The following is a 23662-nucleotide window of genomic DNA, read 5'->3' as shown; positions in this document are numbered from 1 at the left end:
AATTTCAAATTTGCCTACTACATGAATGTCATTTTCGGCGAAATCTTGACAATTTCTCTGCAGCTCGTAGGAAAAATAATAGATATGTCGCGTCATTGTTAACTTCAAACTTGTCTACTACATGAACATCAGTATATGTCATTTTCGGCGAAAATCTTGACAATTTCTCTGCAGGTAGTTGAAAAGATAATAAATGTATTGCATGATTGTCAAATTTGCGCCCAGCCCGGAGTTATCTGCGCGGCACACATGTGTGCCAAGACGGGTGGAAACGAGCTTTGTTATGCTTGTGTCAACAAAAGACGTGTGTTCCAGAGGCGCGTGCTGCACGCGACGCGCTCGGAAGAATGAGAGTAAATATCGAGCGCGCGGCGCAGGTGGACCGGATAAGATTAAACAGCTGTTTCCGCGTTTTATCGGGAGTGCAGTTAACCGCCACGGCCGCCCCCGCGAGCTTCCCCCTCTCGCGCCCTCCCCCCGAAGTGCATTCTTCTCGGGTGCGTTAGCACGCGCGTGCAATATCCGCAATAGCGGTCCGCGCAAATGAAATGCGCTTTTGCGCAAGCAGTCGGGACTTTAAGGGAGGAGATAGTCCAATAATGCGTGCGAATAAACTCCGCGCGAGATATCTCGGATATTTCGCGTCTCATCTCGAGATGCACTTGTATCTTATAATACTTATGACTTTTTTGTGTACGCGATAATTTGACTAAAATGAGATATTGACATTTTGAGTAAGACTTACTGAAACAATTAAATTCATTGAAATAAGTTTTATTAAATACACGATAATTTCAAAAAGATTAGATATTGAAAATTTCAAGTAAGATTTATTGAAACAGTTAAATTCATTTAAATAAGTTTTGTTATACAGGGTGATTCAAAATAAGTCTAGTGTCCCTGAAATGTATTCCTGATTAAACTGTGAGACGACTTTCCTTTACAAAAATGTTCTCCGCAGCTTACTTTTTGAATTATAAAAAATAATCATTTCGAAGAATTGGAATTGCGGAAATTTCAAACTTAAAATCGCGAACATCGAGAATCTCAAAAACTGGCAAAGCATCAGGAGAACATAATTGGCAAAGAGGTGGCACTATCTAAATTTCCAAGAATTTGTCAACATTTCCAAGAATTGAAATTTCGGAACTTTCAAATTTCAAATCATGAAAATCGAGAAGAAAATTGACAAAGTATCAGGAGAACATGATCTGCAAAGAGGTCGCACTATCTAAAATTCCAAGAATGCAATTGATACTTCCGAGAATTCCTAGAATCTAAATTTCCGAGAATTATTAGCGCAATAATTTTAAAAAGACGAGATATTGAAAATTTCAAGTGATGTTTATTGAAGTAATCATAAATAATTTTCTAAAAAACACTCATCGCTAAATTAATAGAATTGATTTCCGTTTTTCCATCAAAGTGAAATAAATAATTTGTTACGTAAAAATTCTCTTTTTTATAATAGTAAAATTTTTAACTCTCAATGCAGAATATAAATTTCTCGAGATGTATTCCGTAAAAATGTACAAAGCTAACATATGATACGTACTGTACAGAGTAAGTTTTTACGCGCGCGTATAGAGGCGCGCGTCGAGTTTAATTATACACGAATCACCAGGGTGAATTCTACGTAGCGCGAATACGCCCCACGTGTCGCGTCTATCTAGGATTTTATTTCCAAGTGTCCAATCGTCAGGCGGGAGAAAGGAAGCAAGGCGGAATGGATAGAAAACAGCTGAGGCGCAGCTGGTTTCTGGCATCGCGACGGCCGGCGCGGCGCGGCGAGGGAGCATCGCACTCCACGTGTGTGCAATGCACGCGCACGTTGACGTCTGTGTATAGCGCGAGCCGTCGATGGTAGAAAGCAGAGCTAGAAATCGATTCCTAACAATATTTGACGCCGGGCGATAACAAACCGCGGAAGAAAAATTAACATTCGCGACCGGCGGACGCACGGAGCGGCGTGATCCTCCCGGCAACAGCTTGCGCGGATCCCGTTAATCCGTAAATAATTACAACCGCCGCGCCGGTCACAGCCGCGATTACGCCGCCTCGCTGGAGAGTCTGGGAAAAGCGAAGGTCGTAGGGCAAATATCCGAAATCCATAAGAGAGACTTGCAAATGAACCTTGGGTGAAAAGAAAGATCTGGGCTTTTGGAGAATCGTTCTTCGAACTCTCCGTGAAAGCCGCTGCGAAAAAATGTTTGACAAACTCACGACGCGATACTGGCTTTGGAGTAGAAAGAGCTATCTATGCTTTTGCGAGAAATAAATTTCGCGCGAGACGACGACGCGGCTGTTTTCGTCCCGGAAAGACACCGGCGACGAGATCCGCGTTATCCTCCCCGGTTTCGCGACATTCCTGCTTTGACTTAAATATAAACGAGCGAGGGAAAGGACGCGACTTCTGGTCTTCACCCCAGCAACACCTCGCGTCCCGCGCGCTTCCTCGAAGCGTCGCGACGACGTCGCCCGCTGTACCCTCGTTGCGCCTAACACACGTGCAGTGGACACTTAAAGTGTCGTCCTCCTGAATTAACGCGCCGAAAGAAGTCACGTGAATCTCTCCCCGGCTAAGTATAGGCCGAGCCGGCGCGACGCGGATGCAGCCGCGAAGAGCATTCGCATTAATCTCGGCGCCACCTTCGCCGGCGCCGGACGAGCGAGATATTTCACGACGGCGACGGCTGCGTCCGCGCTAATGAAACGCCCCAGGTGGCCGGTCGTCCCGACTCTGCGCTGCTCTGCGCGGTGCAACGACGACTCGCCGAATTAAAGGTCCTCGGGTGTCCGCGAGCGAGGATACCGCTCCTCTTCTCCCTTTCTCTCTCTCTCTCTCTCTCTCGCTCGCTCGCACCTTCCTCCGGAACAATCGTGTGAAATTGATCAACACCGCTCTACCATGTACAAAGAATTTATTTTGCTCAACATTGACAGTATTCACAAACTCGCAGCAATGACATCGAGATATGCTGTGCGCGGCGGCCACCTCGGCCACGAGATGATTCCCGCGCCTTCCGACTCCCTTATCGCCCTATTGATCGATCGATCAATCGAGCGACCGACCGAATGATTAGCCCGTACGCTCTCTGCGCAACGTTCGAAGCGGGCCGATGCGTGAACCCCGACCTGGGACAATTACGACAAGCGTTTCTCTCCCCCTCTTTCCCTCATTACTGCCCGGCTCTTTCTTTCAACCGGTGTCGGACGTGCAGGACGACGTGTCGGCGTTACTCTGATCGTTGTTGCTCTCCGTCGACGAGCTGTCGTTACTCTTTATTCGCCGTTTGCGCAGCTTCGCGAACTGAAACTCCTCGACCGGCACTGTACACCAACAATGGAGAAGTCATGTCATTAGTCCTCTGGCTAACATTATCGCCATTCGCGATTTCTTTCTTTTTTTTTTAATATCTTCTTACTCTATGTGGTTTCTTTTTTTGTTCCGTTTTTCGCAGGAGGGATAGGATAACTCGATCGGGATGAATCAAGCCGCAGGAAAACGAGAGAACGAACAAAGAACACTGATATATTTCTCTTTCTCTCCCTCTCCCCCTCTCTCGGCCGACCGGAACGCTTTACATTGTGAATTGCATTTATCTTACAGAAAGAAAGTGCGCATACAACGGGATTTACTTGAGCACCTTGTGACTGTGACTGCGGTACGCAGAAAATTGCCAGGAATTGTCGCACTCCGTTCTAAGGCATTAACATTAGAAACGACCACTGTCAATCGATACGCGGCAACGCACATTGCCCTCCGTTGCCCACGGGTCCTCTCGCATTTTGTCGCGTAAAACGACTTAATTTAATCTCCTATCAGCCCAGCCACGTCCCTTATAGGCTTCACAGGCACCTACTGAAATCTGTGGCGGCGGAGATTGCGAGGCCAGTCTCGATACTGCAAATCGTCGTGGACATACCTATCGGAGTAGCGTGAAACAGACGACTCTGTGTACCTGTTGGAGGTGTGCGAATCGTGCTTTTGTGTGGTCGAATCGAATCTTTTCATGTCCGAACTCGAATCAATTTTCTCTTCCTTTTTATCTCCCAGAGCTAAAATTACAATCTGTCCCTAATTCACTTTAATTGGGGGCAGATTTTAACTTAGGAGATAAAAAGATATGTGGATTTGAAGACAAAAGCATAAACTATTTGCCCAATGATATTGCTCATTTTGAAAATAATTTTATTATTACGTTCAAAATCGAATTACTCGAATTCGAGGACGAATCGAATCGAATTTTTTGTGATCCGATTCGAATTCGAAGCGATTCGCACAACTCTAGTGTGTACGTGTTTATGTGTGTGTGTGCGACGAGGTAGACGGTGAACGATCTTTATTTACAATAATGCACTATGTAACACATGAACAAGCTTTCCTTGCTATGCGCTGGGAGAAGCGATAAATCGGCTCGTACATTGAAAGCATGTTGCTATGCGGTATGTACATACTTACGCGGCAAGTCGGTGCGAAATTACGCAACAAGGAGAGAACATTCACGAACAGTAAACTTCCGTACTCAACGTCCTCTCATCCGCCGATATCCGCGCAGCGTGTTTTCCCTCGCTCGCGTCCGTGATAGAAAAATTACTTGCACAATCTTACCCGGGGGGACGCTCTTGGTCGACTCTACCCACCCCGTGAAGGCTACCACAGCTAGTATGGAAATTTACTTTGTACCATCTCTGTATTGCGAGTTTGTCCCGTCGTGTAACGTGACCGGCCCCGCCAGGAGCCTTACGCATGCGAGTAACAACGAAAATATGCGCAAATAATATGCGGAGGGTGTAATCGACTCGCCGAATGCGACACTTCGCTGTAATCAGCGAATTTGTACTACACGCGCCCTCCACCCTCCCCCGGCGAGAGGGGGCGCGCGGGAGGTGTCGGGTGAAAGCGCAACCCTAAGAAGCGAGCCACGTCGCTTCCCGTTAACATCGATCTCTAGTAGAAATACTCTCTTCAAAATAGTCTCTTATGCATTCACGTACAGCTAGCGTGTAAGTTACATATACATCTCACAACAATAAAATCTGTCTGAGTGTTCAAAAACAATTGGTTCAGACTGAACAGGTATCGCCCTCTCTTTCTCTCTCTCTCTCTCTCACGCTCTCTTTCGCAACAAAGCGCCAGACGTATTGCTCCTCTGCCGGTGTATACATTATTAGAAATATAACGTGTGTTACCTGAATCAACCGGCCGTTCGTTCCGTAGGTAATTTCTAAGTGTTTTCTTTCTTTTTCTTTACATTCGAGAGGCGTTTCGCCGAAGAGGTCCGATACTATTTACTCCTCGTATGCGACATGACTATTTCTTAGTGGAGCTTTCATTACCATCTGAATCGGGATCTTGATCGGCGGCGTCGCAAGCCGGGACGGACGGCAGCGGCACGACCTCCGGCTCGAGGGGTTTCACCGGGCAGTCGACGTCCTCCACGATCACCTCCTCCGCCAGGCTGCTCCTCACCGCCTCTGCGCGCAACGGAGTGATAATAACCGCGATTGGATCGCGCGCCACCGCGCCCACCTCTCGTCGAGACTCGGTATAAGTGAATTACCATTGAACGCCTGTGGGTACTGCTGGCTCAGCTTGCTCTTAATCAGGCGGATCTTCTTGAAGATATGATCCAGGTCCCGCTTCATCTCGACCAGGAGAGCGGTGTGCTTCTTGAACTCCGTGCCGGCCGTCTTGAGCCTGTTCACCGACAGCTGGTTGCAGTTGGTCAGCATCTCGTTGGTCTTCTCGAACCTCTGCAACCTTTAATCGTCCGCTTTGCAATTATATCGTAACGAATGAGAAGCGTAAGGCTGGCGGCAGAAGGCGACCCGGAGACGCTTGAGCCCCCGCTTTCACCGAACGTTGCTCAACTTTCTCAAGTAACAGTTGGAAAGAGACAAAGAAGGAAATAAACCAAGTTTAAAGTTAAGCGACGTTGACGAAACCGAGCCTTCGTTCAATTCACGCTTGTCTCTATCTGGAGTAACGCAGCTGGAACGAGACAAAGAACGAATTGGGCTAAGCTCAAGCGACGTCGGTGAAAGCGGACCTCGAGCGTCTACGGATCGTTCTCCGTCATCGTAGCCTGAGGCTACGAGTGGACCTCGCGTAACTCACATCTGTTTCTGGGCGCGTATCATAGACTCCACGTCCTGCTGGTCGACGATGCCGGCCAGGCCCTGCACGAACACCTCCGGCGCCGTGTAGTTCCTGAAGCACTCGAAGCTACCGGTGTCCGACTCCGGGGTGCCCTGCGCCGCCGCCATGCTCTCGCCTCGGCCGGATCAGCGGGCGGCGGGTCCGCTCTCGTCGTCGAGGGACCCCGTCATCTCGCGCGCCAACCTCCAAGCTCTCCGCTCGCTCGCTCGCTCGCTCGCCGCGCGAGACGCGACGCGCCTATACCGGGTGACTCTCTCCCTCTCGAGCGCTACGTGTCCGGACCGCGGCCGTCCGATCGTACCAGCCCCCGGCGCGTCGTCGAGTCGACCATCACGTCGACGAGACGAGAGGAAGAAGAGAGAAGCCTCTCTCGATCAATATATCGCGATCGCGCTACTCCGAGACCATCCTCCGTCGCCTTCCCCGTTCGCGTCGGTTCCGAGAACGACGGCCGAGTTATCGATCACCCGCGGGGCCGCCACCGATTCCCGGAACGCGGCCGAGATCCCCCTCGAGGATCCTTTCTCGGGCGCGACTCAGAGATCCGTCCCGCGACGCGCGCGGGGACACCGGTACACACACGACGCGACCAGCGTCTCGACGACGGCGGGCGGACGAGGATCCCCGGAACCCGCGGGGCGACACACGCGATGCGACGCGACGCGCCGCCGCCCGACGCAACAGCTGTTTTGCCGCTCGATGTTTTCGGGCCGGGCAGTAGGACGCGTGCAGCATTCAAATTTCCGCCGTGCTGTTGTGAGTTGTGACCGTCAATCCACAGTCGGAGAGCGAGGAAGAGAGAGAGAGAGAGACACAGAGGCCTCGCTCCCCGCGAACACGACACTCGCCGCCGAGTCTCGCGCGCCAGGAACCCGCCAGGAGACCCGGTGCCCCCCAGGATGGCGCAGAACGTGAATCCGTTCAGCTCGATGCAGAACACGCCGACCAAGGCCGCCGAGGAGAAGCAGAGCCTGCCGAAGGACAATCACGCAGTCAGCAAACGGTACGCGGAACCCGAGTTGGCCAACTCGCGCGCGACCGCGAGCTGGCTCTCTCCCACCCCCCCCCCCTCCGATTCTCTCCGGATTCCCGTCCGGAGACCCGCGACGCGAATCGATATCCGCTTCGCTCCGCCGTGCTCACATAACCTCGCGCCGTCGGTGATGCGGGACTCGGCTCCGTTTCCCCTCTCCCGTTGCCCCCCCCCCCTCGCCGCTCGCGCTTCCACTACCGGAGACACCGCTGGTTTGTCCGGGACACTCGAGCTTACCCTGTCCTTGTCGATTGTCCAGGTTGCAGAAGGAGCTCATGGTGCTGATGATGAGCACCGAGCAGGGAGTGTCCGCCTTCCCGGAGGGAGAAAACCTGTTCAAGTGGATCGGGACTATCACAGGACCAAGAGACACGGTAGAGCCTGCCCCGCGTGAACTCTAGACTGCTCCACTTTGAGGCCCGGTTGCGCTGTCGTGTAACTTCAACCTCGGCTTAACTCACTCTTTGACCCGCGCTCCTCTTTTATCGACCAGAGCGCCCGTAACAGATCCTCTCGGCCAACAAGGATCCTTCGAGGGCAATTTTAGTGGCATTTTTGTCGATAAAAGAGGATTCGGAGTATGGGCCTGGTCTCTTTCCAAGGGAAACAGAGAGAGACGAAGAGTGAGGGCCTGAGCAGAATGGCTGTCTTGTGCTCCTAAGACACAAGACAATTATTGTGCGTCACTGTACGACAAGGATTTCAAACATGAAACATTGTTTTCAGAGAACAAGACAGCCGTTCTGCTCAGGCCCTTGAGCTAAAGTTTAAGTTACGTGACGTTGGTGCAACCAGACCTTAGTCGTAATGTTTCCTAGTAGCACTGGCTAAACGTTGGAAGTGCATTGTTTCTCAACGTAAAGCCAATATTGGCTACGAGATGAATGCAAACGTTGCGCGATATTAATTACATAAAGAGGGAATATTTTTCAAGTCGGCCAAGCTGGCAAGAAAGTGATCTTTATTCAGTTCACAACGTTTCGACCCCTTAATCGGGTCCTTTTCAAGTGTGGTCTACAAACAATCGAAGGTAATTGAGCCGCAATGTAAAAAAGAAAAAATGGAAAGTCAATTTTTTACTATGGTAATATATAAAGGTGAAAGTACCTATAGTTGTCGAAGTAGCGTGATTTGTTTAACCGAAACAGCGAGTGCACGAGTCTGTGGTTGCAGATTCATATTGTCAAACCTGGAATTATTGGTGAAAAACAGGTAACTGATTGTTGGAAATTAAGTAAAATATCTAGACCGTTTTTTATTCGTAACGTCGACTTCTTGAAAAATATTCCCTCTTTGAATTATCACTGGCGACAATAAGATTTACTCAACTTGTTAATTACATAATATTGGACTTGTATTGGAAGCCAAGATTAACCTCGGTTTTAGCCATCGTTTAACTTTGATCTTGGTTTAATTCACCCTTTGCCTCTAATGTCCGCTTCTACCAATGTAGTTAAACCTTTTATCTCGGTTTAGTTCACCTTCCATCCTTTTCCAGCTCTTAGAACCAGAAAAAGACAGTTAAACCGAGATTAAAGTTGATAGAAATGGACATAAGAGGACAATTAGAAAGTGACAAAGGACGAAATTAAAGTAAGATCAAAGTTAAACACTGATATAACATTAAACCAATATTGTTGAAAGACACATAGGCTAGTGTCCACTTCTACCAATGTAAACTAATTTTGATCTCGGGTTAACTCTCTTTTTATCTCTTTGTAGTTCTAAGGCCCGGTTTCACCAAACGTCGCTTAACTTTAATCTCAGCTTGATTCACGTTTGTCTCTATCTAAAGTAACAATTGGAAAGCGACAAAGGACTAATTAAGCTAGGCCTAAAGTTAAACAACGTTGGTGAAACCGGACTTAAAAGTTTGAAACAGATGGAAAGTAAATTAAACCAAGATTAAATTTAATCCGCATTGGTAGAAACAGACACAAATAAAAAAAGCGTCCACCTTACGATATCCGACCAATGTTGGAAATATTATCACATACCACTCTGGTCTGTTAAGATACGCTTTAGTCGATTTAAACGAGGTAACTGATTATTGTTGTTCTACCAATCTGTATCAAAGTATTACGTTCACATCCTATATTCTCGATTGTTTTATTGTAGTTTTACTGAGGAAGACCCGAAGAAGGGTCGAAATGTTTTTTGTTTCTAATTTGTGAGAACCATTTTCTGTTCATTTGTGGCTCACACATTGACACTCTTCCCTCCCTACATAGTTCTAATGAAGACTCTACTTGTGTCGCAGGTATACGCCGGTCTCACCTACAAACTGACGTTAGAATTTCCACATAGCTACCCGTACAGCGCTCCTATAGTGCGCTTCGCTACACCCTGCTTTCACCCGAATGTAGATACCGGCGGTAACATCTGCCTAGACATATTGAAAGACAAGTGGAGCGCGTTGTACGACGTCCGTACCATTTTACTCTCCATACAGTCCCTTCTTGGCGGTGAGTACGAGCGGAATGGTCGTACGGTGAATCGACGCGTGAGGCGCGAGACACTGATTGTACTTTTGTTCTTTTTTACGCAGAACCTAACAACGAGAGCCCGCTTAATCTCGAAGCGGCGGAGCTGTGGAACAATCAGACAAAATACAAAAAGTATCTGATGGAGGAATATCACAGAGCACTCGATCGAACGCAGAGCAATCGCAATCAACAGGATTCATGATAAGCCATGACCATAATCCATTTCGAATCATTTAAATATTATTATTATTATCAATGGTAGGATTATGATTAAGTGTAAACGATTAATCGGAACTTTCTGCACTTCTCACTCCCGCGAGAGAGAGCTCGTTCCGCACCCCGCATCGTGTTTAAATTGAATTTTCTTTCCTCCCGAAGACAAATGACAATGACGAAATTCTTCTTCACGAATTATGTACGTGTCACGTTGCATTTAGTTTGTGTCTCGCAAGACTTTTGTAGGAACTTTTGTAAGAGCGATTATAAATTTGTGTGATCACCGACCTTGAAACAACTGCACTACGTTTATTTATTTACCATGTGGAAACCTATGCGTTGGTTTTTCGATCATTACCGCCATCGTCTGTATATTACATCTGCATTTGATATTTTTGTTTGCATTTTTACCATTACTGTATAGTTCTAAAATAAATATTTTAATGATCATACAACCATTAAAAGTTAATCTCCGATGCTCCTCGAAGCTTCATTTGACACCAATATCGTCCGTCAAGTACATTGCGTTATCTTTTTCAACTTGTTTACCACATCTAGCTAGAACCTCGTCGATTTTTATGACTGTAGTAACGTAAAGTCTCGAAATCGTTAAAATCTTGAAAATATAATTGAACATTTTTCGTAAATTAAAAATGTTGAAATCTTCAAACTTAAAAGTCTACGTCAGAAAAATAGACGTGTGGAAACATATGCTTATTTACAAAACGAGTTTTCATGTTAATAGTTTTAATGTTCTCATCTCGTTACTCTTTCTTTATTTCGTCTTATACGTAAGATCATAATTTGAAAAATAAAAGTGATCGAGACAAATTTTTTCAAGCCACTATTTTGACAAGTAATCGTCCCACATCGAAGTAGACAAACATAATGCAAACGAGCTATTTAAAAAATAATGAAAACGAGATAAACATTCATAATTATTGATTTCTTGTTTAACGAAATTAACGTTCTCAGCGGTAAAAACCTTCACACATAAAATTCCGTAAGGACGTAAAACGTAAGCGTAAGAAAATCAACAGATTGGATTTGCTACTGTTTTCGTTATTGCCTTACGTTCTCGACTGTGATTGGTCGATTTTCTTATGCTTACGTTTTACGTCCTTACGGAATTTTATGTGTGAAGGCCTTAACAAATTAAAAAGAAGCAATATCTCGCTCGTGTTATCAATCTTGTCTTATCGCGTTACTGTATTATCAGGGCGCAAAAATTTGAATTTCATGCGTGGCGCGACAACGCTATATATAAATACCGATGTGCGCTGCTTCCGCAAACCGTTCAGAGGCGTCAGTCGATCATAAACATACATGAACGAACCTGGTGAAAGATGTACGCTCGCTTCGTAAGTGCGTTATGCAAAATCGTCAAATCCGAGAGGGGACTCGTGAGCCCCCGGCAATTATCAACCACAGCCCGTGAGTTTGAGGTACGTAGGGAGAGGCGGGCGTGAAATAAAAGCGTGAAACTGTAACTTGTTTTTCTCGATCTGCCATTTCATGGACTACCCTGGACTATCCCTGCTAAACGGAACGCGCGTTCCCGTCAACAGGAACGAAAGGTCAAAGTGGGCGACGTGGAGATCAATTACGCCAGAGTCGGGACAGGTGGTCATCCGGTGTTGCTGTTACCCGGCGCCTTGGGTAACGCGCGAATTGTGCAATAATTATTTTTTTATGCATTGAAGGCTAGTTAGATAACGGCTTTGCACATTCTCCTCGGTAGCATTTGCTGCCATCTATCGGACCGTAAATATGAATATGGTGTTTGAATTGTTCGATGAAAAACAAGATAGCGTTGCATCCATCGTTGCGATTTTAATTAATACCCGTTTCTACCAACGCAGTGTAACTTTAATCTTGGTTCAACTTACTTTGTATCTTTTTCTAGTTTCACGAATTGGAAAAAGACAGGAGGTAATTTAAGCCGAGATTAAAGTTAATCTGCACTGGTAGAAACGGGCATTAGAAAAAGATATCAAGTTTTCAAATTTTCCCGCCAACTTTAATTGTCTCTTTCAACATTCCCCTATAGTAGCACAGTGCATTGGCTAAGCATTATAGCTAAATACTGATCCAATGTTGGTTATATTAGAAATGAATTGGCCGATGTTGTCCAACGCAAAGTCAATATTAGGCATGAAATAAATGTAAATATTGCACGTTGATAATTATATAATATTAGACTTATATTGGAAGTGCATTGGTCAATATTTAACAATGCAATAATAACAATGTTGGTCTAATAATGCAGCAATATTAGACCAATATTGCTAAATAGACATATTGGCTAAATACCCTAGTAGCACAGTACATTGAACAAGCATTGGTTAAACATTGGCCCAATATTTGGTTGTGTTGGGCCAACGTTTTAGCCAATGCACTGTGCTACTAGGGTAAGAAAAGGCGTCCATCTTACAATATTGGACCAATATTGGGAATACTAGATTTACATTATTTCCCAACATAGTGTATGTTTGTGTATTGACTCTAGTAGCACAGTGCATTGGCTAAACATTGGTCCAATATCGGAAATGCACCGGCCAGCATTTTCCAATCTACACTTAACGTAAATGCCAATTGCGTTTGGAGAACGGATTCCAGACATGATCGAACTTGCAAAAAAAACGGACTTATATTCTCTCTAATATAAAGTAATTGACAAAAAGGTAGTCACGTAAAACACGCTTGGCGGCGAGTGCGTTAATGCGGACGCAATTGGCGCCAAACTGCCGGTGAGCGGTTAACAATTCACTCACCGGGTGATTTACGACGACAGATTTACGACCCAGCGAAACCTGTGTTTCAGGAACGATATGGACCGATTTTAAGCCGCAGATGGAGAACCTGGACGTGGACAAGCTGACCATAGTCGCGTGGGATCCGCCCGGTTACGGCAAGTCGCGACCGCCCGACCGGACCTTCTCGGACGATTTCTTTCAGCGAGACGCCGCGCTGGCGCACGGCCTGATGGGGGTCCTCGGCTACTCCAAGTTCTCTCTGATCGGCTGGAGCGACGGCGGCATCACGTCGCTTCTCCTCGCCGCGACGTATCCCGACAACGTCCGCAAGATGGTCGTCTTCGGCGCGAACGCGTACATACACCCAGACGAGATAAAGATATACGAAAGTATGACCTTGCTCGCGCGATAATATATTGGAGCCAGAGAGTCTCTTCTAGCGTTTACTCTCTAAAAGTCAATCGGCGAATTATCACTGTTTTCGGTGATAATCCACTGTTAGAGGGTCCGATGCAACTTGCGACATCGCGTTTATATTTACAAAAGGCATTGAGATCTGAGAAAACTTTGGAATTCCTAAATTTGTTGGCGAGATACAGCGCAACATTTCGCGTTAAATATTATTTCATTTCCTTCTTTCAATCTCACAACGCTATATGACATATTGTGGTCCAGGCATTAGGGACATCAACAAGTGGTCGGAAAAAATGAGGGCGCCTATGATAAAAGCCTACGGTGAGGATTACTTCAGAAAGATGTGGTCGGATTGGGTGGACGCTGTGCTAAGGTTGTTCGAAAAGCAAAACGGCGACCTATGCAGGCAGGCCTTACCGAAGATAAAGTGTCCGACCTTAATTATCCACGGGGCCAAAGACCCGGTAGTCCTGTCGGAACACCCGACGTATCTGAAGCAGAATATCGCCGGTTCAAAGTTCGCATCTTTACAATCTTGAAACAAGTCCAATGTGTAATCTTCAATATCTGTTTACTAAAATTGTGATTCTTTACAGAGTACATATCTTCGAAAAGGGCGCGCACAACCTTCACTTGAGGTTCCCGGAGGAGTTCAATCATCTGGTTATGGATTTCCTTGTTAGCCAATCGAAAATGTGATAATTCACTCTATAGTATGCGTGTAATGATACATAATATATATCATGTGTGGTGGAATTTCGTTGTATTCGCGTTCCATTTTGTTTTGTATATAATTGTATATAATAAGGTTTTGTAATAAAATGATATCGATGCAGCCTGCGTCATTTCCCTCGCGCGGAATCACTCTTTGTCTTCGTATTCGGTGATTTAATGAGTTAACGCGTTTTATAAATTTATATACTCGTATATTTGACAGAAAGAGAATGACAGGAATTTAGAGGCGTCGTTGCGAACCGAGATTTGTAACCGACAGCCTGAATAATATTTGTATATTGATCTATCGATTATGAATAATCCAAGTATGTGAAGACCAAAATTATTCACGATTGTATACGGTATCCGAAAATATTCAAATAACAATCGAACTCTCCTGGATACTTAAATAATAATGCTACCTCGTGATCCAGTTATTGCGTGACGTTGCGCAGGCAAAGCTATTATTCTTCTTATTATACACGCGTGCTACGTAAAATTGTGTATCAGCTGCGTAAAATCGTTCGATACGTGCGACATTTAATCTCGAATTCCACGCTCTTCGGAGCACAAAGTGCGCTGCTGTTTAGAGTGATGCATCCGCATTTAATTTTAGCTGAATCGATGACATCAACGGCGAGGAAATATATCTTGATAATTGCATATACTTTTATGGAATAATCGATCAACAAATTTGCTTCAATTAACGTTGCAATCATTTAATACCTTATCTCTCCGCGATACTTTCCCCAGAAGATAAATTATTAATTGTGTGTTATGTATAATTACTCGACACAGCGTTTCTCCGTTTTATTTTTACAGGCGTTACAGAAGTAGTCTAGATGTTCCAAATAATTCCTGTTCCAGTTTGTTTCGTATTATATCGGAAATCAAATCGATCTATAGATTTCTTATTTGGCGCTTGCAGCGTGTCGCATGCGAGAAATCCTTCGGACATAGATAGAAAGCGGTCTTGTGCCACTTATTATACAAGTGCCTTTATATCCAAAGAGGGCCGGGCGTACATGACGCTTTTTCGTTGTTCGACTTGGCTGACGATCGAACGCGACCGTATACTGAATCAGAGATTGACCAAACATCAACATGCGACCCCAAATCGCTCTCCAAGGGTCTCGTAACCCAGTGACGAAACTAGAGATAATATCGTTACAATAAATAGAAGACATTGATCGTGAGCGTTGCTGACCCATTTTTGGTTAAAAGATAACAGTCCAAAGTTTAATTTCTCTTGCTTCCTGACCGTCTCGAAAGTTGATCAAAAACAAAGCTAGAAGTTTTGTATGAAAAAGAAAACAGTATTTGTCAATGAAAACTGAGAGATATATGCCTGAATGAAATAAATAATTTCTAAAATCTATTTTAAATTGTATCGAAATGGAGGAGAAGTCTACAATTTTTCAAATCTACATCTCCCAGAGATGCTGCGCATCTCATGTCCTCGCATTGCAACTACATGAACATCATTCCTTGTAAGTTTTATCGAGGCAGAACAGACTTCTCTCTAAAAGTAAATCAGTGAACATTCACTGTTTTCAATGATAATCCACTGACTGACTTTTAAAGAGCATTATACTACTAGACTGCTACCTTCCAGCTGAAAAGTGAGGCAAGAGTTCCGCCGTGTCCTGCTAGGTAAATAAAGTAGTATGTGTGTCCGTGACCGATGCACACATACTATTTTATTTACCTAACAAGACATGGCGGAACTCTTATCTCGCTTTTCAGCTCGACGGTAGCAATCTAGTAACATACACACTGAGAATCGAAAAACAGTAATAGTCCCTGAATTTTTGCTCATTCTCAACTTTTAATCTTAATACGCAAATGCTTACTTAAAAAAAAGTAATGTCTGCTGAAAAATACAATACCATCTAACGACTAAAGTTGTAAGCGATATTGTATTAAAGAAAACATGATTACTGAACAATTTTATTATTGAGTGATGTGCAATTCCGTAACCATTACTGTTGACCACTAGCATTAAAATAATATGTAAATAATATGTAGCCTAACAGTAGGGTAGAAAACATATATAAATAGTTAGCTCAGCGTTAGCGTACTAGGCTAGTAATCCGAAATCTTAGGTTCGAATCCCACAATAAAAAAAATTGGAAAAAAGCTAGTGGAAAAGTTTTTTTATTTTCAATAAAATCTTGTACCAAGACCATTACTGGTTTTTATCGTAATGATTGTGGAAATACAGTACTGATTCAATACTGGATTAGTAAGTAACAGTCAGTCAGTTGATCTACAATATTCATTACTGTAGAATCCGTAATAGTTATTGTAAAATCCGTACTGATTACTGGGAGAATGCTTACTGTAGTGGTACGTAATGGTTACTGTAAGAAAGACTAAGTTAAAAACGAGGAAAAATGTTATAACCATCACTGTTTTTCAGCTCTCAGTGCAGAAGTCTGTTATGTACTCTATAATTATAGAAATGCCTAGGCATTCCTGCCTGTCTGTTTACATTTATGTGCATCACCATCATCGCAATCGGAAAAGTCTACGTCCTCTCCTCCTCCAATGTACCTTTCGGTGACAGCAAGTAAAAAGAACAAAAGGGCGTATCTTGAGGGAGCGGTCTCCCCCTCGTAGCAATTCGTCTATGAAGGACGTACTCTGCAAAAGACACCTGACGCGAGATTCTACCGCGTTTCTCGTGGCTGTATCTCCGAATATCACCGAGATCTCTCATGGAGATCGTCATTTCGCAAATCTAATTGATAAATCCGTCTCCAGCAAGAATTGCGCATTAACAATGACCTACCTCATACTTCATATTTTCCTCATCGATCGATATCTAATGAAATAATATCTCGATATCTCGATGAAGTAAACAAACCTGATACATAGTAGACAGACAAATGTAATAATAAATGAACTTTTAACAGATCGCAATCTGCGGTGCGTGACGCGCGGTTTACGCGGCATTCTTAAAAAAACAGCGGGATCGCGTTATCAGCGTGATAAAAATCCACGGGGGGACAGTGTATATAAATCGCAGGCATGCTCGCCGACGCAACAGAGGTACGGGCGATCGAAAGCAGTAAAAAGGCACGGAATGTAAACTGCATGCGGGTGCAGCCAAATATGGGCAAGTGGTTTCTCGCTCTTCAATCAAGTAAACCTCCGTCTCTTTTTTTTCGCGGACACCTTCGTATCTTTTCCTTTCCCCGCTCGTGAATCGTCGAGGGAGGAGCGCGCGCGCGCGAAAGAAGCGCCGGGATCCGCGGGCGCGCCTCACGAAAATCCCTCGGTCCTTAATCTCGAGGATCGTAACGATAAAACAAGCCGGGCCCGTCTTGTTTCCCTCGAGTACCGTAAGAAAGTTACCAAGCCTCGCGAGCGTACGACAATAAATTAATCAGTTTTATCACGCGAATTTCGGGACCTCGCTCTCGCGACGCCCGAGTCCGCGCGTGGGCGCGCGCTTGAGTCACAAACGCCAACTTTGGTGTGCCCGTTAGTTTCTAATAATTTATGTCAATAAGCAAATAGCTTGCGATAAATAAGATAATTTTACGGCCGCAATCCGAAGTGATCACTTCTGGCGTACAGTTCGATGTATTAATTCGGTTCGGGTAATAATTACACTGAGAGAAATTTTCATCGGACAAAACAATTAAATAGTGATTCCGATGGTTAATCTTTCCGATTACGTTTTCCGATTAAATTTTCACATAAATTTATAGAATTGCATAGAATAAAGACTAATATAGAAATACACAATGCAAAAACATGTATGAAAAATTTTTCACCGGGGATCTATCTAACTCCTAAGTTAATTCTTTAGCGCTCGACAAATAAATCGGAACGTCCCGGATCATTCTGAATTTGGGTTGCTCCGCGCGCGATGCATCCTATCGACGTGACGGTATACAAAAGCGGCTAACGAGATCTCCTTGTACGGCCCACACGTCTCGTTTTAGGCGAGTGCTCTCAGCAACTCCCGGGCTCCCGAGCCTTTCTTCGTTAAAGTGGGGTGCATTTATTGCCTTTAAATGGTATCAAAATGGTGGCACTGACGCGACGCGTTATGTAACGCGAGCGATCGAATAGCGATCGTCATAATACATAGTTATAATACTGCCGACATTAAGTCATTTCTCAAGCGATAAATTATAAAAAGACGTAAAGCAGGAAATAACTGAGGGTCTAACTTTGAATTAATCATAGTCAATAGTCACACAATAAAATGCCGAACGCAACAAAAAGTTTCACAATTTTCAAATCGGAAGAAAACATACGACAAAATATTACAAAATATCCGTGCTGACTTGGAGTCACCTGCCGCACAACAGAGAAAATATCAGGAATAGAAATAAATTTTTAATATTACAAGAGAAAAAAGGAGAGAGATTAAATGTAACGCACGAAGAAAAAAAATATAGAAGTTGTGTCATACAATCGTAATCCAAAATATTTGTTAAATTTTTCGCAATAAATTTAAAAATAAAAATCATTTAGACACTAACGCCCTGCCTGGGCTCTTATATCCTTTATTTCTTTGAATTGTAATTTCACGTCGGAGCCTTGTGAATTTTATTGTTCAAAATATTTATATTCTAGTTAACGAATTTGAACAATGTGGATTAATACTTATTCCTATTTCTAATATTTTCTCTACTACGCGTAAGGCCTCATTCTTGAACAATATTGCGTATGATATTTTATACAGTCATTAGAATAATAAGTATAATTATTTTTCGAGAATAAAGGCCCTAAAAATAAAAATGGATAATACACCGTTGTTTTAATAGGACTTTTTAGTTCAATTTAACGAGATCTACGTTTGTACATACAAGATCTACCTGCACACGAACAAATGAACACCTTATGAACATCCCGTACAATTCACTGTATGGATTTGTCTTAGACAGGCTTGTTTGTCCTTAAATGCGGTGTTTCTCTTTATTATTTTTATCAAACAATCCAGATCAATGAGAATCCGTGAACGCACTGTCTTCCGTCTTAAGGCGATAGATGCAATCCTACCTCCGAGTCGGATATCGAATGACTTGCTGACTTTGTCCTCCTTCGTCGTGACTTAATACATGTTGGCGACCTCCGCAATGGAAAACGAAGCCATTTACGGCGAGCACGTGGACGTTGTCGTTTGTTTTCGATCCCGCGTATCGTTCGATCCCACGAGAAAGTGGCTGTATGTCAAAATCTTGGCCTGAATATGAATGAGATGGGGCCTCCAGAAACGCAGCAGCGGTCTCATTTGAACATTGTGGTTTTTGTGACTATCACACGTCAACCACATCCCATTCTACTTGTCTCTCACACACATTACACTTGCCATTGAACTTCCATTATACTTATCTCTCTTTCTACTGTACAAAAAACAGTCACACGATAAAGTATCTAGTTTGTATAAATATCCATTTCAGTTGGCGCAATTTGTTGATATCGTTACTTTTGTAGAAAAGATAGAAACGTTTTTTCCAACAATATATATCCAAATTGTAAAATTATATATTTCTTGATTGGCGTCTTTGTTAAAAAATAAAGATATGCTTAACGTCATCCGAGACCTATTGAAGACCTAATATTTTCTTGTACGTAATGGCATATCTTCTAACTTAGCTCTCGACCACTCGATTACGTCAGTAATGAGACGAATGAACGGGGGCATACGCCTGCGGAAGCATTTAGGCGTATCAGTTGTCGTTCACCTTCTTAGGATCAATAAAATAACAGCCGGAGCAAGCTCTGGCAAGTCTGTTCAGGTCTCGGCTCCTTTCATCAGTCGTCAGTCGAATTTATTTTACGTATACCCTTATCAAAACATCTCTTCGAGGAAACGTCACCGGTTATTGTGTATCTATAATATAATTTTCACAACTTTTATATCGACTTGCGTTAATTTTCTCTCCTCAATTATCGCAATTATAGATATTTTCCCTAAAAATACTCTCGCCACTCCGCTGCAATTTATTTTTAGCTGGATATTTCCATTTTTCTCGACGATTGCAATTAAGAAAATTGTCGCAAGACCAACGCTCTGGGGACAATCGTCGCAATTCGCCTCATGCGATATCGTCCGCAGAAATGGAGACCGCACGCGACCCGCTCCGGCGCGTGTGCGCGTATTATATATAGATAATCGATCGTTTTGACGGTGACTCAACGGTCGCCGCTTCTGACTCAGGGGGTAGCCCCGCGCAACAACCCCCTTGTCGCGATCGCTTCGTCGCGAGGTGCGCTTCGACTCCTTGCTCGCGGAAATTCCGTAGAGCCGAGCACGTCAGGGCAGGAACGCAAACCACCGCCCATCAAGGTCGATAACCATGACTCATGCTCACCCCCGCGCTGTGACATGCGTACAGAACGTCGCGTCTGTTACCAAGTACGAATTCGGCATTCGCGACACTTGGTACCGGCGCTCAATCGGCTAGGTCTGATACATTAAAGGCTGAAGGTCAGCCGTAGGAGTACCGAGCTTGGGCTAAGGCGGTTAACAGCTTGAACCTTGAGCACTTGGATTCGCACTGTCGGTCATAATCGAATCGAGTTCGATTAAAACTGAGAGCTCGTCTTTAACGACGTATTTAACAATGTCTATCTATGCGAACATGGTATTCGAACAGGCTCTCATTGATTAGACTCGTATCGAAAAGAAACCTGTTCGAATTTAATTTATTTCAACTTTAGTGTTTGTACAGAATATTTCCTGTATTATTAAAAATGCCGGATATGGTCAAATAAACTCTAAAGTTGTTAATTACTGCTGGCGACATTGAAGAATTTTCTTGTTAGTTTATTAATTTCGTCCATTAATCGTCTCTTCGTGGTTTTGCGTCCGATGCGTCTACCGATATGATAAAATCTAAAGGTAAAATAACAGGTAAAGGGTAAAAAATAGATAAAGATAAAACTATAAGTAAGTTGAGACGTTTACATATGCGACAAGTAAAAACTTGATGATTGAAAACAACGCATTACAAGGTATATTTATGCTAATAACTGTTATCCTGTTTGCATATCTTGCGATCTCAAATTAATAGATGCATGTATTACATAGCTAAGATAACACATTACGTAATTACTAGCGTCAGTAAATCTGGATTGAATAGAATAGAAATCCTGTGTGCTCCTAAGCGTTAAAGTACATTGGGCTCGCCTCATGTCTTTTCTCTAACATCTTTCTTATAATTCTCTTTGGTCTGTACAGCTTTTGCCAGGTCTGAATTTATCGTGGAGAAGAGAATAGACGTTAAAACAATCGCGCGACAGCCAAAGTTTTTATCAAGTAAAGTGGAATCAGGACCAGAACATAAAGTTCGCTTATATTTACTCCAATTGCTTGAAAATGATCTCTTCAATTTTTACTTAAGAGCCAGCTCTAAACGACGACGTCGCGAAAGAAACTCATAAAATTCATCGAAGTGTCATGCTGTCCAACGATTACATGATTCTTTCGGGGTAAACTTTAAGGGAAAATTCTTTCCCGCGCGCCAATCCCAATCCAATCTGTGTCAGCAACTGCTAGTCTAATCCGGACTAAACACAACGACGCTCCTCACCGACGCGAGAGAATCGCTTCCGGCGCGTAAAACCGCGATGGAGATGGCGTTAAATTATTCGCTTGATACAGATCGATCGCTAATTATCGCGACGCAGCCGCGTAATGACGCCAGCGTTACTTTTCCCTCCTGGCGAACGGGCTCGGGTCTGGTTTTAAAGGGGACGTGATGTCACCCGACGTTTACCGCCCGCGGACCCGCCGCTTAGTGCAAAACCAACGAAGGACAATAGACGCGAGGCATTAAGCCGAGCGTGTATCCACGTGGATTGTTCTTCAGTCAGGATATTACGCAATCTCTCGCGGCAAGATTGACGAAAGGCTTTTCGACTTACGTCAAGCCTCTGACGCATCGCGATCAATCTCTTCGCGCCTCGCCCGCAAACCACACCAACGGAAAGTGAGAGATTTCACGAGACGTTATAAACAATTTCGGTTAACAGCTCAATCTCCGTGTCATTTGTGGCACGCGATCATAGACATATAAAAGATAGACTGCTTATGAGGCAGTGGAACCCTAGGTGGGGGCATCCTCCTGAGGGAAAAGGACAACATGAATTTATTTGGGTATCTGTCTTCCTCTAGTGGACGTGATCTGAAGGCGATCACGTGATCACGCCCACGTGAACACGTACACTAGAAGAAGATATAGCGAATTCGGTTGCTTGCACTGGTGCGCACTGAGTGCGCACTAAGGCTTGTTTACAGTCAATTCTTATATTTCCGAAGCGTCTTAAATATTCTTGAAATATTTCGTAGCCAGTAAAACGATCTGTATAGCATCCATACGGATTGTTTTCTGGCTAAATCGCTTTGAACGTGCATTTAAGACAAAGTTAAGTATAAAAATTGACTGTAAACTGGCCTTGGTGTGCACTCGGTACGCACTAGTGCAAGCAACCGAATTCGCTAATAGATACCCAAATAAATTGATGTTGTCCTTTTCCCTCAGGAGGACATCCCCCCCTACCTCATAAGCAGTCTATCTTTTATATGTCTATGCACGCGATCTACCGGACGCGTAGCTCCGTTTTCCCGTCAATTCTCACCGCGAATTGATTAACGAAACCCTTAATCAACGATCGGTTAAGCTTCTCCTACAATGGACGCAGAACTCGAGACGCTAAGCCGCAACGCAAGGAATCGGCCAATAACAGCATTCTTCTCGTATTTAACTGTGATCGGCCGATTCCTTGCGTTGCGGTTTAGCGTCTCGGCCGCGCGCAACTGGGAAGAAGACGGATACGCGACGATCTCGAGACTCACGGCCGGAGTCCTGCCGTGATAATTACGACCAAAAAACGTACGCCAGGTATGCGCCGTGATCGATGCCGACGAAACCGCGTTATCACGCGGAGCCACGCGTGCGCGAGCCGAGCGCGCGATCGTGCGTGCGACTTTTCCTTTTCTTTTTTATTCTCTCCTCTCCGAGATGACGACGGTGCGCGACGGTTGGTCCATACAAGGTAACGAGCGAGGTAGGACCGGCTACACCCCGTCGTCGTCGTCGCCGATCACACCTTCTCTCGACCGCGAAGACCAACGTAAAGCCTGATCTACACTATGCTCTTTGCGCCCAGAAACATTCTATCTCGTGGCCAATAGATACATTAAAAAAATTTGTGCGAGTTGATAAAATGCACATACATTGTGCGTCGCCGACAAATTCTTCAAGCGTTTTGATTCACTTGTAGAAAATAGAATGGCTCTTTTGTCGATAAAAGCGCATCTAAAAGTGGTTAATTCCGAGTGGCTGCAAGCCACTTTTAGAGGGGCTTTTATCGATAAAAGAGGATTCAGAATACGGGCCAATGTTTCTAGATGCAAAGAGCACGTTAGCTGCGATCGGCATTACAAATCCGAGGCGTGCTCTTCCTCCCTTTCTATCCCATTCTGCTATCTCGTTCGTTCGAATGTAAAAGAGCAATTCAACGTCTCGGATTTGCAATGCCAAACGCGGCTATTGTAGATTAGACTAAACAGCGAACGCCGGTGTCGCGCGCAGGATGCAAGGGCGCTTGACCTGGCTCTCTGTGATGTAACTACTCCTATTCTTCGGCGTAATAGGTTGACAGGCACGCAGGAGCTCGATTTAGACAACATTGTCGCTGTGTCGAGAAGACTCGTGTGACGTGTCTCATTAACACGGTGACACGCGGGAGACCTTTAATTTTGCCTGGCTGCAGGCTTCATTACGCAATTTGACGTTTCGCGCGCAGGAACGCCGCAGAGTTCGTTCAGTGACATCGTCTTTAAATTGAACGTCGTCCACGAGATAATTGAAGTAATGTTGACGTTTCTTTCCGCTAGTATTGAAGCACA

At 44.3% G+C, this 23662-nt stretch overlaps 3 protein-coding genes across 3 annotated transcripts; 2 read left to right on the top strand and 1 right to left on the bottom strand.

Moving 5' to 3' along the window:
* Nucleotides 1–2904: 2904 nt before the first annotated feature.
* Nucleotides 2905–6748, bottom strand: LOC105568123 (kxDL motif-containing protein CG10681). The gene is made up of 4 exons (XM_012023532.1): nucleotides 6122–6748; nucleotides 5565–5764; nucleotides 5341–5478; nucleotides 2905–3330 (listed from the first exon to the last, which is right to left on the bottom strand). Exons 1-4 carry the CDS (start codon nucleotides 6268–6270, stop codon nucleotides 3200–3202), a joined length of 618 nt encoding a protein of 205 aa, XP_011878922.1. The 5' UTR covers nucleotides 6271–6748; the 3' UTR covers nucleotides 2905–3199.
* Nucleotides 6749–6914: 166 nt separating this feature from the next.
* Nucleotides 6915–10351, top strand: LOC105568125 (ubiquitin-conjugating enzyme E2 C). Its single transcript, XM_012023533.1, has 4 exons — nucleotides 6915–7166; nucleotides 7456–7570; nucleotides 9457–9661; nucleotides 9745–10351. The coding sequence occupies exons 1-4, from the start codon at nucleotides 7063–7065 to the stop codon at nucleotides 9882–9884; spliced, it is 564 nt and encodes a 187-aa protein (XP_011878923.1). The 5' UTR covers nucleotides 6915–7062; the 3' UTR covers nucleotides 9885–10351.
* Nucleotides 10352–11170: 819 nt separating this feature from the next.
* LOC105568122 (valacyclovir hydrolase) lies at nucleotides 11171–13903 on the top strand. Its single transcript, XM_012023531.1, has 5 exons — nucleotides 11171–11343; nucleotides 11467–11557; nucleotides 12723–13043; nucleotides 13330–13585; nucleotides 13665–13903. The coding sequence occupies exons 1-5, from the start codon at nucleotides 11245–11247 to the stop codon at nucleotides 13765–13767; spliced, it is 870 nt and encodes a 289-aa protein (XP_011878921.1). The 5' UTR covers nucleotides 11171–11244; the 3' UTR covers nucleotides 13768–13903.
* The last annotated feature ends 9759 nt before the right edge of the window (nucleotides 13904–23662 follow it).

This window comes from Vollenhovia emeryi, unplaced genomic scaffold (genome assembly GCF_000949405.1).
Source record: "Vollenhovia emeryi isolate VEMERY1.0 unplaced genomic scaffold, V.emery_V1.0 DF939131.1, whole genome shotgun sequence".
Lineage (NCBI taxonomy): Eukaryota > Metazoa > Arthropoda > Insecta > Hymenoptera > Formicidae > Vollenhovia > Vollenhovia emeryi.
Note: the sequence above shows the minus strand (reverse complement) of the source record. Positions and strands in the feature narration are given on the sequence as shown.